This window comes from Eucyclogobius newberryi, unplaced genomic scaffold (genome assembly GCF_026437365.1).
Source record: "Eucyclogobius newberryi isolate DKJ021-1_F unplaced genomic scaffold, fEucNew1.0.hap1 SCAF_19, whole genome shotgun sequence".
NCBI classification, from domain to species: domain Eukaryota; kingdom Metazoa; phylum Chordata; class Actinopteri; order Gobiiformes; family Gobiidae; genus Eucyclogobius; species Eucyclogobius newberryi.
In genome coordinates, this window is record NW_027315823.1 from 10,174,235 (window position 1) to 10,190,006 (window position 15,772).

The 15,772-nt window shown below is 42.7% G+C and overlaps 2 protein-coding genes across 4 annotated transcripts in view; one reads left to right on the top strand and one right to left on the bottom strand.

Annotated features, from left to right (window-relative positions):
* Positions 1 to 7,606, top strand: part of LOC140365338 (carbohydrate sulfotransferase 11-like) — a 12,800-nt gene extending 5,194 nt beyond the window's left edge. Inside the window, exons 2-3 of the mRNA XM_072451710.1 lie at positions 2,822 to 2,898; positions 6,122 to 7,606. Of these exons, the coding sequence (XP_072307811.1) occupies positions 2,822 to 2,898; positions 6,122 to 6,967 (923 nt within the window). The 3' untranslated portion in view covers positions 6,968 to 7,606. The remainder of the gene's footprint in view (positions 1 to 2,821; positions 2,899 to 6,121) is intronic.
* An 825-nt stretch (positions 7,607 to 8,431) lies between these two features.
* Positions 8,432 to 15,730, bottom strand: LOC140365328 (solute carrier family 41 member 1-like). 3 transcript variants are annotated; one of them, XM_072451691.1, is made up of 10 exons: positions 13,822 to 14,031; positions 13,448 to 13,555; positions 13,274 to 13,345; positions 12,576 to 12,720; positions 12,066 to 12,212; positions 11,322 to 11,466; positions 11,167 to 11,246; positions 9,612 to 9,746; positions 8,766 to 8,914; positions 8,434 to 8,685 (listed from the first exon to the last, which is right to left on the bottom strand). In XM_072451691.1, exons 1-10 carry the CDS (start codon positions 14,014 to 14,016, stop codon positions 8,506 to 8,508), a joined length of 1,356 nt encoding a protein of 451 aa, XP_072307792.1. In that variant the 5' UTR covers positions 14,017 to 14,031; the 3' UTR covers positions 8,434 to 8,505. The 3 variants fall into 3 exon arrangements, with proteins under 3 accessions (XP_072307794.1, XP_072307792.1, XP_072307793.1); XM_072451692.1 differs by lacking the exon at positions 13,822 to 14,031 and adding an exon at positions 15,592 to 15,730 and having other exon boundaries at positions 8,437 to 8,685; XM_072451693.1 differs by lacking the exon at positions 13,274 to 13,345 and having other exon boundaries at positions 8,432 to 8,685; positions 13,822 to 14,035.
* Positions 15,731 to 15,772: the final 42 nt, after the last annotated feature.

Below are 15,772 nucleotides of genomic sequence, written 5' to 3' on the forward strand. Positions count from 1 at the left end.
TGACTTATAGTCCGGAAAATACGGTATACGCAATATACAACATTTTGCTTTAAAACATTTGCGTTGTTTCGATAATCCGACCACTTCTTTTGCATTTCCGGTGTAAAAATGACTTCCAAGTTGAGCAAGATGTTCTTTCCATGTGGCTCTGTCTCTGTATTTCACACCTGAACGATTATTTATGTCATTTCTGTAAGATCTTTCTCCTGCAGTGGTGTGGCATGTTTGTGTCATTATGATTCAAAACGCTTTGCAAAGGTCTTCTTGATGAACCTTACACACGTGCGATAACGTGACTTTCCACGTTAAATCTGCACATTTGACGGAGGAAGTTTGTGTATTTGTACTTTCCCTTTTAAGTAAGATTACACGTGACATTTGACGCGACCCCTGGACTTTTATTTCTTACACTTCTAGTTACAGCGAGTTACGTGGACATTTTAGAGGTGGGCAATATGCTAAAGTTGAATATTGAGTATATCGTTCATAGCATTTCAGACATTTCATCATGCACCAAATGGTCTGCTAACAACACTGTGGTCAGATGTGGACATGATGTATGGATGCATTAGGCTCGACTTCAGCTGCTGTTAATCATGGTGAGTAACGACTAGGTATTTGCTATTAAGCTTTGCAAACGCTTTCGCTCTAGTTTGTCCTCGAGCCGTAAAGATAAAACTGCCAATTATTGAGTTCACGCCATCTTTATCCCAAGCGCTTTAAAAGAAAATCCTCCCGATCCCTCTGACGTGTGAGGAAACGCTGGGTCTTTAAGTCTTCCGTGTGTATTCTGGACTCATTAAACATACATTGCAGCGCCCGCACAGCCCGGGCGTCTGCTCCAACACCCTTTCCACACACACTTGCGGCCTGGAGGATCTATACAGTGTGCCTCATTAAAAGCTGCTTTTGGGCACGGGACGAGCTCATGGGAGGTGGGGGCCCCGCTTCTCCCACTGCAGGACCAAAGCACAGAGCTGTGTTTTATGGCTGGACAGGAGGAGTACACATCCCTGCCACACAGTTCCTCCGCTCTGAATTACAGGAATCCAGAGGAACGCAGGGAAACTTTGGGTCCAGACACAGTTAAACTCGCGGCACCGACCGATTCCAAAGGCAGGATCTGGGTGTGGCGGGTGAATCTCCGTATATACAACAACAACATTATCGTCGCAGCAGCAACGTGGCAAATGCTGCGTAGTGCGTCGTTTCCGCTGATAAAGTCATCGCAAGTGCTGAAACGTGATTGGATTGAATCATTTTGGCTCGGTTCAGACCCGAGTCGTTTATGTACAGACCGATCAGACAGTTGCATTGCTCATTCGTGTTTCACTGCAGGTTTTGAGTCACCGGTCTGTTCCGTGGTGCACATCTTGGAAAAAAAACATGTTGTGAATGGTTCCATCTCTAACTTTAGAAGTGTGTCAGACTCATGTCATTCTTTTCCTCCGGCTGGTACAGTTAAAAGCACCAGGACGGCACCGGAACAAAGGTTAAAGTACTGTTGGTGCTGATGAAAAAGATACAGAAAACTAGTGCTTTTAAAGGCGTGGTTTAAAGCGGTGCACGCATGTGGTGTTTACCAGCTTGGCATTGTGGGTGTTAAGATTCCTGGCCTTGACCATTTGCCGAATGTTGCTTCCCCCATGTCGCACTACAGCTGTCCTGTCCAATAAAGCCTTCAAGAGGTAAAATCTTAACAAACCTTACCAAGTACCAAAATATATTAGGTTTTTATAGTGGGTGGGTGCTGGGAAAAGCCATATACATTGTTTATTGTCTATTACAAGTCTTCTGAAAGATGACACTGTTCATCATGTTGACCTTTGGCCTGGTTGCATCACATATATACATGTAGTACACCCTTCTCTATCGTTGCTGTTTCTTATTTTCTTAGCAATGGCGCATGGTTTTATTTTTTTATGCCCTAAAAGGTTTTTTTCCCAGACCTTGCAACCAGATGCCAAGGTGAAAGCTCATCCTTGTAAATGTAGAACAAGCGCAGAGCCACGCACTTCTCCACATGCTCCGAGTCCGAGCTTATTATCAGAAGTGCTGCTGGCATCTGTGGGCTCCTCGCACCTCTCTGTGGGTCTCTGTCGCGAAAAGTTATGCAAATAAACATGACTGTCCGTGCCCAAACCACCCAATGTCTCTGTGTTGCTGGGAGACCTCGGAGAGCAGGATTGTATTACTGTATTTTTGCTCCATCTCTGCAGGACCTGTACTGTTATATGTGCACGTTTTTGATTAGTACTCAAGATTAGGGATGTCACAATATCAACTTTTAAGTGCTGCGATTTTTGTAAGAAGGAACTTTATAACTATTATCCAAGATTATTGACACACAACAAAACAAAAGTGAACATTCTAATATATTACTGTTCCAATAGTACGTGGCCAGCTTTGGGAAATCTAACTTTCTGATCGAAACGGCCACATTAACACACACTTTTTTGGAGTTAGAATTCCATTGGGATCTGAATTATCACAATTATTGATTTAACTGAATAATCTTGGCATTCCTCCTCAAGATGCAGGTGAAGCCAAGAAATACAAAATGCATTTCTCACGTTCTCATGCTGCTTTGTTGAGTTTGCCACAGAACAAACCGTGTCAGGCAAGAAACAGCGATCTGATCTTATGTTACTGTTGCTCTTGCTCTCTCCCTTGCAAAAAAAGTAAAATGTAAATGATTTGCCTCAAGTTTATCATCAGAGTTCCACTGAAATATCATGTTATGTTGTATTTGTGGTGATGCGGTGATTGATACATGGATCCAAAAGGTCAAACTGACCTGGTGTCCGTGCTCTTTTCACAGGTTCAGAGCCCGTTGGGGAACGGAGCGGCCAAAAGTCCAGGAGGAGTCCTCTGCAGGCTCTTTATGACAGTGACCAGGTCAGTTCCACCAAAGTCTGTCGAGCCTGTAAACATTGTGTGACACTGAAAGATTTCAAGAAAAGCAATAACATCTCAATGGAGACATAAAGTGCAGCTGTTTGAACATAATAAGAACAAACATCAGTTGAGAATAAGCAGTGACATACATTCTTTGAGAAACTATGGAAATAACTCTATGATAAATCAAATGAACTGCAGTATTTGTCTTGTGTGACCTACAGCAAAGTAACAAAAGGCCATGTTCTATAGTTTGACTGTTGTTAATGGACATCACATTGCTCTGTTGTGATGTTTTGTCCTCAGGTTATACCATAAACCTAACCCTATCAGCCAGGATCAAACTAAATCTGGATGTTCTCTGAAAATCCTTCACACACATTCGAAATGTATAACTGCCCATTTCGTGGTTTCTTCTTGTCCCAATTCAAGCTAAATATAACATATCGAGAATGGAAAAATCTTCTCGAAGCAGCATTTTCAGACCGCTTCATCAGTCAAATATAAACCTCTTAGTGTTTTGTTGCTGTCGCCTGCAGACAGAGCCCAGACATCTTTTTTGTACTGTTTGAGTCACAAACAGTATATCTTAAAATGAGAGTTGTTGGGGTTGTTTTCTTTATTCTCTATTATTTTTTTGTGTACCAGCCACACTCGTCAAATGAGACTCATTTCTCAAAAGGTGTACAAATAATCAATTCCAGTGTTTATGTTGGGTCTTCTGGAGTAATAAAAACTCCAGAAAACCAACAGAGTGAAGAAATGTGTCAGGCCCGAGGCACAAAGAGAAGAGCACCAGCTGAACACACGTTTCCAGTTATAGACCAGGCTGGACATGCCAGACAGCTATAGCATACTTCACTTGCAGTACTCGTAAGACACTATAGCATACTTCACTTGCAGTACTTGTAAGGCACTATAGCATACTTCACTTGCAGTACTTGTAAGGCACTATAGCATACTTCACTTGCAGTACTTGTAAGGCACTATAGCATACTTCACTTGCAGTACTTGTAAGACACTATAGCATACTTCACTTGCAGTACTTGTAAGGCACTATAGCATACTTCACTTGCAGTACTTGTAAGGCACTATAGCATACTTCACTTGCAGTACTTGTAAGGCACTATAGCATACTTCACTTGCAGTACTTGTAAGACACTATAGCATACTTCACTTGCGGTACTTGTAAGGCACTATAGCATACTTCACTTGCAGTACTTGTAAGACACTATAGCATACCTCACTTGCAGTACTTGTAAGGCACTATAGCATACTTCACTTGCAGTACTTGTAAGGCACTATAGCATACTTCACTTGCAGTACTTGTAAGGCACTATAGCATACTTCACTTGCTGTACTTTTAAGGCACTATAGCATACTTCACTTGCAGTACTTGTAAGGCACTATAGGATACCTCACTTGCAGTACTTGTAAGACACTATAGCATACTTCACTTGCTGTACTTTTAAGGCACTATAGCATACTTCACTTGCAGTACTTGTAAGGCACTATAGGATACCTCACCTGCAGTACTTGTAAGAAACTATAGCATACTTCACTTGCTGTACTTTTAAGGCACTATAGCATACCTCACCTGCAGTACTTGTAAGGCACTATAGCATACTTCACTTGCTGTACTTTTAAGGCACTATAGCATACTTCACTTGCAGTACTTGTAAGGCACTATAGCATACTTCACTTGCTGTACTTTTAAGGCACTATAGCATACTTCACTTGCTGTACTTTTAAGGCACTATAGCATACTTCACTTGCAGTACTTGTAAGGCATTATAGAATACCTCACCTGCAGTACTTGTGTCGTCATCTGTGCTCTCTGACACCATAAACTTGGACTTAAACTGAAATAATTAAGAATTGTTAACTCTTGTAGGGTTTTTAGTCCATAGAATATAGATTAAAAAAAAAGAAGTGAACAGTGAAATACGATTACCGTATTTTCCGGACTATAAGTCGCACCAGCCATAAAAATGCACAACAGAGAAGAAAAAAAAACATATATAAGTCACACTGGAATATAAGTCACATTTTGGGGAAATGTCTTTGATAAAGGCCAAGAACAGACATTTCATCTTGAAATGCAGTTTAAAATAATAACAGATGAGAGAACATGGTGAATAGGTGTACGTATGCTAACGCTAACACCTTCAGCTACATGACGCACAGACAGAACTGTGGTAAGTGTCTGGTATGTTAACGTAACATATTAACAGTTATTCACATAACTATAGCATAAAGAACATAATAACAAGTTTACCAAAGCATCAGTTTTACCCCAAATCACTAAATCCGTTGAATTCTTTTTCCTCTGTGTCACTTCTAAACAACTCCACAAACTCTGGAGGTAGAGGAAGTGCAGATTCTTCTGCGTCGCTTAGAGCCTAGAGCGCCCTCTTGAGGTTGTCAGTGTGAAAATGACAAGCAAAATTATAAAATAATGTGTTAATAATATCACATAAGTCGCACCCCGGCCAAACGAGGAAAAAAGTTTATAGTCCGGAAAATAAAACGTGTTAGACCCTAACCCGTTAGTTTTATGATTTCTCTGACAGTCACTTTACAAATACTCTACTTTGTTCTTATCATTTTGTATGGATACTTAAATTCAGAACAAAACCATTTTGTTTAAACTATAAATTAACACATGCTTGTTAAAATGGGAATGGACACAGAATAGTACAGTATGTCTTCCCTCCCTTTCTCTCTTCTTTAATTTGTGTTGGTTGGTTCTGAATGATTTAAACACTGGGAATAATCTCTTCACATTTGTCTTCAAGTTGTGTATTTTTAAAGACATTCTGCTAGCTATGTCAATCACTTTTAAAGATAGTTATAAAATGCTGCTTGTGGAAACCATCGACCAACGTCACAAGTGGAAAGGGAGGATTTGAGAAGGAGGCGGAGTGAGAGAAGGGTTAGTCTGTGCGGAGTCAGCTGTATTTTGGAACCAGGGCAACAGTGGGCCACAGTGTGAGTGGAAGTGTGACCCTCAGACCAGCCCACTGCAGCATGAGCCAGGAACTCTGAATGAAAGGAGCAAATAAGAGGTTTGTGTGGCCACCAAGCCAAACTGAACTCACTGACCTCTGACTCTACTGTACAGTTTGATATTGGAGTCACAGGGTTTGCAATTTGAAGTACAAAAGTGCCGGCTGGATTTAGTTATCGAGTGTAATTGTAATTGATGTTTGTTTGTTTTCAGTTGGAGTCGGCGGTGCAGGCACTCCATCAGAGCCGGCGAGAGCTGCTGGAGGAGGGCTGCCGCTCATACACTCGCAAGCGGAGAGTCCTCATCCCTGAAGACCTCAAGCATGTGATTGTGGACGACCAGCACGGCCTGCTGTACTGCTACGTCCCCAAAGTGGCATGTACCAACTGGAAGCGCGTTCTCATGGTCCTGACCGGCATGGCGGGCACCCAACGAGACCCCTTGGCCATCCCCGCCAACGAAGCCCACGTGTCGGGAAACCTCCGCACCCTCTCAGAGTATTCCACGTCCCAAATAAACCAGCGACTGCGCTCCTACCTTAAGTTCCTCTTTGTACGGGAGCCTTTTGAGCGCCTTGTGTCCGCATATCGCAATAAGTTCACGCGCAGCTACAACACCGCTTTCCACAAGCGCTACGGCACAAAGATTGTCCAGCGGCACAGGCCAAACCCACAGCCTGAAGCTCTAGAGAAGGGCAACGACGTGTCCTTTGAGGAGTTCGTGTACTACCTGGTAGACCCAGCCACGCAGCGAGAGGAGCCTTTTAACGAACACTGGGAGCGGGTGCATTCGCTGTGCCACCCCTGCCTCATCCACTACGACGTGGTGGGCAAGTACGAGACGCTGGAGCAGGACTCCCGCTACGTGCTGCAATTGGCCGGGGTGGACCAGCAGGTCAGCTTCCCCTCCTCTTCCAAAAGCACCAGGACTACAGGGGACATGGCTGCTCAGTTCTTCCAAAATGTAAGCCCTTTTTACCAAAAGAAACTCTACAACCTCTATCGCATGGACTTCTTACTTTTTAACTACTCAATTCCAGAGTATCTGAAGTTCACATAAGGGCATAACACTATGAACAAAGGCAGTTACACATATTCTCTTTGGAAATGCGTAACGCAAATACTGCCTTTTTAAAGCAAAAAAACTGTTGCTCATAAATATTGAAAGTGTATGTCATTCCAAATGAACTACAAATTGCCTTTTTAAGTTTCCTGTTGTCTGCTGTTGAATTGGTGTGACAGAAGTTGTTGCGCAGTAACCTCTTGTAGACAGTGAATGCCGCTAAATGTACGTGCCTTTTGATTATGGGCCTTATAAATAACTTTTGTAACTGTGATCTTCTGTTTTGTACTGTAGTGCAACCTTTTGCGTAACTGATATTGTTTAATTTATTCGTATGTTTGACTATTTGAAATTGTATATTGTAACTCATCCCTCAGTGTCTAGTCTAATGAAACTGCTGTTACCTTTGGCTCACACAGACCTTACCATCAGGTGAGACTGTGGCTGTGAAAAGTGATGGATGAGCTAACATTATCTTATGCAAGTACTTTCTTAATAGTAGAAAACTGTAAAAGTAGTGTTAGCGGAGCCATTTATTTTGAGTCGGGGAGAGCAAACTCTGTGTGCCACCAAACAAAGTGGATAAACACAATTGTCAGCATTTCAGTTTTGAAATAAATGCAACTCTAAAGCATTCATTGAGATTGTGTTGATTAAGACTTTAATGTTGTGGGTTTGATAATGTCTGAACACAGTGGGGGGCTGTGTACATTCTTCTCCTCACATCATTCAGAGTCGATCATGCACCAGACTTAAACTTGTGTCTTTATATTACCCTTGTCTGGATCACTATCTCCCCATTGTATTCTTCCTAAGGCCCATAGTTACTCCTAGTGACGGAATTCAGAAGAAACGTAATAAAAGGACACACATGTTTTAATGTTTGCAATGTCAACAGTAAAAGTACACATTTATCACACCTGCCAATTGAAAAATATCATTTCTATACATTAAACAACATGAAAAGACTAGGACTGCAGCACAACACGTCACATAATACATTCATTTTGAAGGCACAAAGTCTAAAAAAAGCACTTGTTTGGCTAACTCACTGCAGCGTTTACTTAGAATATTTAAACTTATTGCTAAAACACAATAACAGCTGTACATTAGTCGACTCCTCTTCCACCGTCGCTCATTAACCGTCCGTTAATGTTTTGGGAGGAAAGTAGCCATGCATTGAATTGCATTGGGGGATCTTATACTATTGCTGCCTTTATTATAATATATATCTGTGCTTACTGATCTAAATTGAAATGTTCCTGATATTGCTTTTATTTCTATCTACTTTAGGTTGTGTCTAATTGTGAGAAGGCTCCTATATCTGGAGAACTGACACAACATCCTAAATATTGCGTATTATTTGCTCTACCCACATGATTTGACCACGATAGAAGTGTCCCTAAATGTCTTCTATTCCATTTGAAGCGTCGGTCTCCCGCGCCGTCGCTCGTGGCTCCTCTGTCCTTTCTTTTTTTCTTTCTAAGACTCATTCTTCAGGTTCGGAGTCACAACTCAAAGCAACTTCGGCTCCGTTAGGCTCCATTCCCAGCTGGAGCCCCCCTCACCAGGAATCTAAACGTCAGCGCCAGAAAGCCTGTCCCCAGCAAGTCACCCAGCGACGTCAGATACGGAATGCAGAAGTTATCGGGGTCGAGGCCTCTTCTCCAGAGCCAGCGCACCATCACTGAAGCCACATACAGCAAGACCACGACCTGAGACGCGAATAAGAACACGCACCGCTTTAGTCGCCTCGTGATGCGTGTTTTAACGTGTTAGGGCAGGAGCATGTAACCTGTAGCAGTGCCGCAGACAGGTAGGAGCTGATGAAGGCGAGTGTCATGGCAGCGTGGCCGCCCTGGAGGAGGTAGATGGTGGATAGGAAGAGCATTTGACCCGGCACGACGAGCAGAAGCAAAACTCTGGCTGATCTGGAGTCGGTATCTTGATTGAGAGCACAAGGACACGCATACAAAAGGACAAAGACGAATTATACATAGTCTTTATTATTATTACCGTATTTTCAGGACTATAAGTCGCACCGGAGTATAAGTCGCACAAGCCAAAAATGCATAATAGAGAAGAAAAAAACATATATAAGTTGCGCTGGAGTATGAACTAAGGTTGCAAGTGTGAAAATAACAAATAATATCACATATAAGTCACTCCGGAGTATATAAGCACTGTGAAAAAAAGTCGCAAAACTGTGAAAAAAGGTGCGACTTATAGTCCGGAAAATACGGTACTACTGTTTGAATCTCCCCGGCTGGTCTAAATATTTTATATCTAATTTAATATTTTTTTATTTGAATACTAAAGGCTTTAACTATAAGATATTGTGTGGTCAGAATCAGTTTTATTGCTGTTGGAATTTGCTTTGGCGGTGTAGTGCAACACAAAACAACCAATAAATAATAATAGTAAATCAAAACTATTGTAAAAAAGCAAATATGAAGTAATATTGGAGTGAGTGATTTAAATAATGAAGTGTTCCAACAGCATGTTTGCAGCGTTTTCACATGTTTTGAAGTGCAGCAGAGAAGAGCCACATGACTGATCATAAAGACTATTCTCATTTGAAAAAACCTCATGAGAATTGACCAACATGAGGATCTTTCTGTCGTAGACTTCTCTGCATTACCTTGGGAGCAAAAGGTGTCTCGGAGGCTGGGGCAGGTCGCACTCATTTTGGAGGGCAATGCTCCAGGAGTGCTCCAGTAGTGCAGGTATGTGGACATCCTGCTGGCCTGGATGGCTACTAGATTACCTCCTACTCCTGTACACACACATAGACACACACACACAGACAGACACAGACACAGACACACACACACACACACACACACACACACATACAGACAGACAGACAGACAGACAGACACACACACACATACAGACACACACATACAGACAGACACACGGAGACATGTTGAACAATTCTTTCTTTCACCGTTTCACAGCCATTTTCTTTGTGTGGCCGTCTCTCTGCAGGCCCATTGCATTCGGAGCAGGACAAAGCTGCGCATGCATCATTTGAACAGAGAGAGGAGCGGTGAATGGGAATGCAAATGCACTTCCGATAGGTGGAGGAGTGTGTGGAGGCACTGACGCTGGCACAGGGGGCCGCACGAGCTCCCAGGGACAAGTTGACATTCAGATCAGGCTCGTGCTTCAAGTAAAGACTGCTGCTGTGGGCTTACAGGGACAGACAGAAGTTTATCAGTGATTGTTTTACAGTAAGGCATGTCAAATGATAAGATTTGATAAGACTCCCACATAGTCTCATAAAAAGCATTGATTTGTTAAAGTTGGAGTCCCGATATCATCATGATATAATAAGCAATTCCACAGGCCCAAAGTGTATAGGCTTTAGGCAGTTTTTCTTGGCCCATAATAGGCTTGCTACATTTTACTGCATATTTGAATTATTCTGCCATAATAACCACAGCATGTTTGTGTAAGAATCCAGACCTGATATGAATGTTCTGAGACTGAATTAAACACTTTAAAACCTCTGTCGAATGCAACTTTTTCCAATGATTCACGATATTTCATCATCATATTGGTGCAATATTCTCCGTCCAACGGCTGTAAATAAGAGTGTTACTATTGCTATTATTATTATTCTTTACTTTTTATTAATAATATAAGAGCTTTTTTATAAGAGCTTTTCTATTAAGTCTGCTTTTAAAAGTTTTTTTTTTTATAAGTTATCTGTTCTTTGTTGTTTGTACTTCTGTACCTACTTTGTGTTGCAACACTAGATTTTCCCCATTGTGGGACAAATAAAGGCTTATCTTATCTTATATTATATTTACTATCAGTCAGTGGCCCTCTGCTTGGTCTATATCTTGTCACAATTACCAGACTGAGCAGCTGCAAATGCACTGATTGCACTCACTGGATAACATTAAAATTAAGCAGAAAATATGGAAAATGTCCAGCATGTTTGGTCTTCTTTAGCAGGCTTTCTGTCAGTCAGTGGATGTGGAGCTGCAGCTGGCAGAGACCTGGGCTATACAATGTAACTGAATAATAATAGCCCTGGTTCCAGTTTTAGACCTGAGTTTGTGTTGCCTTTTCGCCTCTGTAAAGTGGCCCTTAGTTGTACTGTGCACTACTGTGTCAGCCTCTGTTTATGATGGGACCCTGGGGCCTGCGGGACGCTATTCTTGACGTGATGATTGGATGCCCACCGTTGATGACAGGAGTGAACACGGCCATGCTTTCGAAGTTGGGGTCGCTCACTGTCTGGTCCAGAATGAGCCCCCCGATGCTGTCGACAAGAGAACATGGGCTTTTCACGTGAGGGCAGGAACCAGGGGCCCCCGGCGTGACGGCAGACGCTCACCTGCTGATGGACATGGCCAATATGACGGGCCCCCAGCCGGACCTGAGCACCTCTCTGATGGACACAGAGCGGCGCGCGACGACGACCCAGGCCGGGAGCAGGGCCAGGAAGAAGGCGCAGGCCCCAAGGGACAGGAACCACATGTCTGGACAGGGCAAGAGGAGAACCAGAGATGACGCATGGCTTTGGATTTAAAGGTCAAACTTGATCCACGTATTTCTCAAAGTTCCGCGCGTGTTTTTGCTGTCATCCTGTGGCGCTCTTGGGTATTGCAGTACAGTATGTGGAATTCCTCAAATTAACCGAATGCATTATAATAAATAGTGAAGAGAAACCTTTGCCACAAATAACCTTATCTAGTGCTTTATCAAAATTATAGTATTTACTTTTTCTGGACAGGTTTTTGTTTGTGTTTGAAATTGATATAGAAGACGTGTGCAGGAATAAGACAAAGATAAACATATTCTGAAAATACTTGAAAACTGTCAAATAATCCCAGGTGTAATAACTAAATAAAGCCAAAAGAGTTTAATCAAACTTTGGTTCATTTAGCCCGTTGTGTCAGGTCTGAGCTGTCTCCGTTCAAGATTCTGATTTACACAGGTCTCTTTCATGTTGGACTAGAGCCAAGTTCAGCCAACCATTTGAAACTTCTTTTTTTATGATTCAGTAGGCCAATACAAAATAGTGATCCCATTGCAGGACACGGAACAGTAGTAGACCAGGTGAATATTTGTTTCTAACCTCTGTGACGGTAGAAGAGGCTGCTGACTCCAGCCAGCACAGCCAGTGTGACCAGGTCCCCCAGACTGGCTGCTATAGGCGTCGCCACATTGTCTGGATTTATGCCCATTTTTCTAGAGCAGAGGATGACAGCCACCATCACAAGTCCTGTCAAAGCAATAACCACTGATAAGAGGCAAATATGTTGTCATTTCTGAGTATAAAGTATATCCCTGAATTTGCTTTGCCTCTCCTTTAGTACCACAGCCATTATTTTATCATGATTTCCACTGTGAGTAATGTTAAACATATTTTGTTCCACCACAGAGTTGGGACCGTTAATTCAGCCTAAATGTTACACTCCAAATACTTCACTGGGTAAATACAAAAGACTGAAAAGTCAGCTGAAGAGTTGTATGAATGAGTTATAAGAGTTATGAGTTATAGTTATAAAATTGTGCAACAAAAACTACCCAGTTTAACATGTTTTCCTTTCAGAAGTGTTCTCAGCAGGAGACAGTACAATCTTACCTAAAGAAAAAGCAGAGATGAAGGCTGTGGTGACGCTGCTGGCACAAAGTACTGCTGCCTCCACGGCTGTCACTTTCCCTCCGCTCAGAGCCCCAAGACTTACTGCCACAACTGCTGCCAGGAACCCCACTACAGTGGCCTGCGCCTGCGGAGGGTTTGCACTGTTAAAAGTCACAAAATGTGACTACATGCACCTGTGGACTCCCCTGAAAAACAGATTCTTACTCTCAGTGAGACTTTCCTAGTTAAATAAAGATAGATTTAAACATCAGTGCTGCCCAGTGGTTGAGTGGTTAAGGCACAGCACGTATGCCAGGCTCCGAGTGCAGCCGGCCGCAGTGTCGTGAGTTTGAATCCCGAACAGTTTACTGCATGTTCTCCTTCTCTCTCATCCCCATTTCACACTGTCCTTTCCTGTCTACGGGCAAAAAAAATCTTTAAAAAAATAAATAAATGTATTTGAACATCGACTTAGAACTGATTTAACTAAAGCAAATCAATGGATAAATACAAAAAACGTTTGGTAAAATAAGATCATAATAAATCTTTTATCTAGTCATTGAAACTCCAATAGTTTATTCTTGCAAATATTGAGAGAGAAAGAGAGAGAAATAATCATTTTGGACAAAAATAAAAATAGTGCCACGTAAAGCCAGTGACAAACATTACAGTGGCACTTGGAGTGTTGTGCAAGTCACCTGAGTAAGAGCCAGATTACAGAGTATCAGAGTCCACTGCTGCTGCGGCTCGTCCATTTGACCTGTGTTGGCCTGAGAATGTCAACTGCATCATGAATTCATATTTTTAAAACTGCATTTATCTGTGAATGATACCTGAACGACAGTGAGTGGACTCGGGGAGTGTTCACTTACTGCTGTTGACAGTCTGGATGCCAGTGTCATTTCCAGATTGCCCTTCAGACCCACCAACGCTGGCACCAAAATAAAAACCTCTGTGACATCCCGGAACACATCCCAGTGCTGAAACACACATCATTTTCCATGAAATATTTGGTCAGATATAATTATATTCTTCTGCTGTGTATAAATAACCTGGTTCGCGCCAGATTAATAATGTGCTGTACTCCGAACCAAGTACTGCACATGAATCAGAGTTTGTGAATTCAAGATTACAGTATAATATTAAGCAGAAACACATATCAAGATGAGCGTAAAAATATTCTATAACTGAAGAATAATAAGATATTGTAGACCACACGCACATGTATTTCAACACTAAAGCATACTTGCACTGTGTCCATGCCGAGGCCAGCTGCCACCGTGCCCGGTCTGGACCCCAGGCACAGCAGGAGGATCTGAACAGCAATTCTCCATGTGCTTTCAGGCAGTGAACGGCAGGTCAGGCCTGTCACTTCACATCTGACACCTCGCAGCTTTCTGCCTTGACAACATCGCTCCAGCAAAAGATGGATCACAACCATGGTGAATATTAGTCCATCTCTGGTCAAAAGAGGCAACAGAATGTGACCACAGGCGCCATCAAATGTGTTGGTGAGTAAAAACGGTTTGCTCTGAATTAAGTTCCAAGTTCTAAGTTCTTTACTTTTCAGTCAGACACTGGCTGACTTCTTCTTTTTCAATTGGAACCAGCTGCCTTATGGACGCACACACATACAGGTCCTACACAGGTCCTTCTCCTGAAGCTCAGCTGCTGACACATCTACACATGTACACACACACAAACACAGTCTATCTCCTCATGCCTCGCTCTTCAGCAGCCTGAGAGCTGACACTGAGCGCTGGATGATTGGTCTGTCTCGCGGCTTGAGCCAGTCCCAGGTCCGATGGGAGAGTGATGTCCAAAATGCCAGTAATCTCTCTGCTCTCCAGTGCAGTCTCTTGTCCTCTCTGTCCTCCTTGTCTCTCCACAGTGGCCGGTCCCGGTCTTCACTGCTCTGATTCATGCTGTTGATGGCTGCACTGTGGATCTTATTCTTCATTCTGATGCTGATGTCCAGGACAGTACACAAAGAGGAAGAGTCTACGCTGTTGTTCAGCCTTCAGCTCCAGGGTGACATTGAGGACTTCCCTCTGACTCAAGGCTGAGTCGAGTGTAGACTGTGACGATGCAGTGATGATGCAGAGATGATGCAGAGATGTCTGAGTACAACCAGGTGTTGCTTCTGTCTAAATGGGACTGCAGACCACCGTTCTATTATTCTCTGTAGCTCCGCCTCTCTGCACTCTCCCCTCACTCCACACACTCCACCAGTGTGACGCACTGAGAGCAGCAGGTGATGCACCTGTCACACACATTGTGCTGATGCTCTAAATCTAAATCCATGCTTGTTGTATTAAACATATTTTTGAAAGAATGTACTCACAAACATAACCTCCCATGCGATGTTAGGTACTATATAACACAAAGACAGAGGACAAGTCTTTCCTCTGCCTCCAGCTCTCCTTTCCACTAACAGACTGTGACTCAGCTAAAACATGTCCTTGAGACATGTTTTGGACCAGGCCCTGTTCTCCGCAGCCCCCCCTTCTGACGCTTTATGTAACCTATACTGCAACACAACAACATGGGCACCTCAAGAGTTTATCTTTTTATCTCTGTAAATTAATTATTCAATAACAACAATACTCTTATTAATAAAATAACCCTGCACTAGAACACTTTTCTAACTGTAACTGTAAATATATTTTGCGGCACTATTAACAACACACATACAGACATGTAACAGCATCTAAAGTGTTTTTTCTGTCCTGACTCACTCTTTCTGTTGGTCCACATGTTCACGTCCTGTCCGTCAGCACACAGATCATGACCCTTTTATCTGCTGCAGTGTACAGTATACACCATTCAGCCCTCTCAAAATCAGAGCTAAATTTATATTTGTATAGGCGCAGCTATCTATATATATACCAGCTGTTTGTTATGAATGCATTTGGGTAGTACTATTACGCTGTACTTTAAATAAGTCCCAATACATTCATATTTATGCATGTTTTTAAATCTCTGTTTCCTTTAACAGTGTCCTGATGTCACTGACCTGTACTTGGTCCAACAGTATCCCAGCGACCACCATTCCCAGTCCAGCCAGAAGCCACAAAGGCATCACCTGGAGGCAGATCTGAGAGGACGGCTCTGGGTGAGAGCCATGGAGCTTGTGTTCTTCCTCCATTAGGTCAGGGCTTTACACTGCTGCAGGTTTACACTTCTGCGCCACACTT

What these genes read in the sequence shown, in the direction of transcription:
- LOC140365328 (XM_072451691.1), bottom strand. Translation starts at nt 14,016, where the DNA reads ATGGTTGTGATCCATCTTTTGCTGGAGCGATGTTGTCAAGGCAGAAAG. An exon ending in TCGGCATGGACACAGTGCAA is followed by an intron (nt 13,556 to 13,821) that starts GTATGCTTTAGT and finishes TGTGTGTTTCAG; the next exon opens with CACTGGGATGTGTTCCGGGA. An exon ending in CATCCAGACTGTCAACAGCA is followed by an intron (nt 13,346 to 13,447) that starts GTAAGTGAACAC and finishes TGACATTCTCAG; the next exon opens with GCCAACACAGGTCAAATGGA.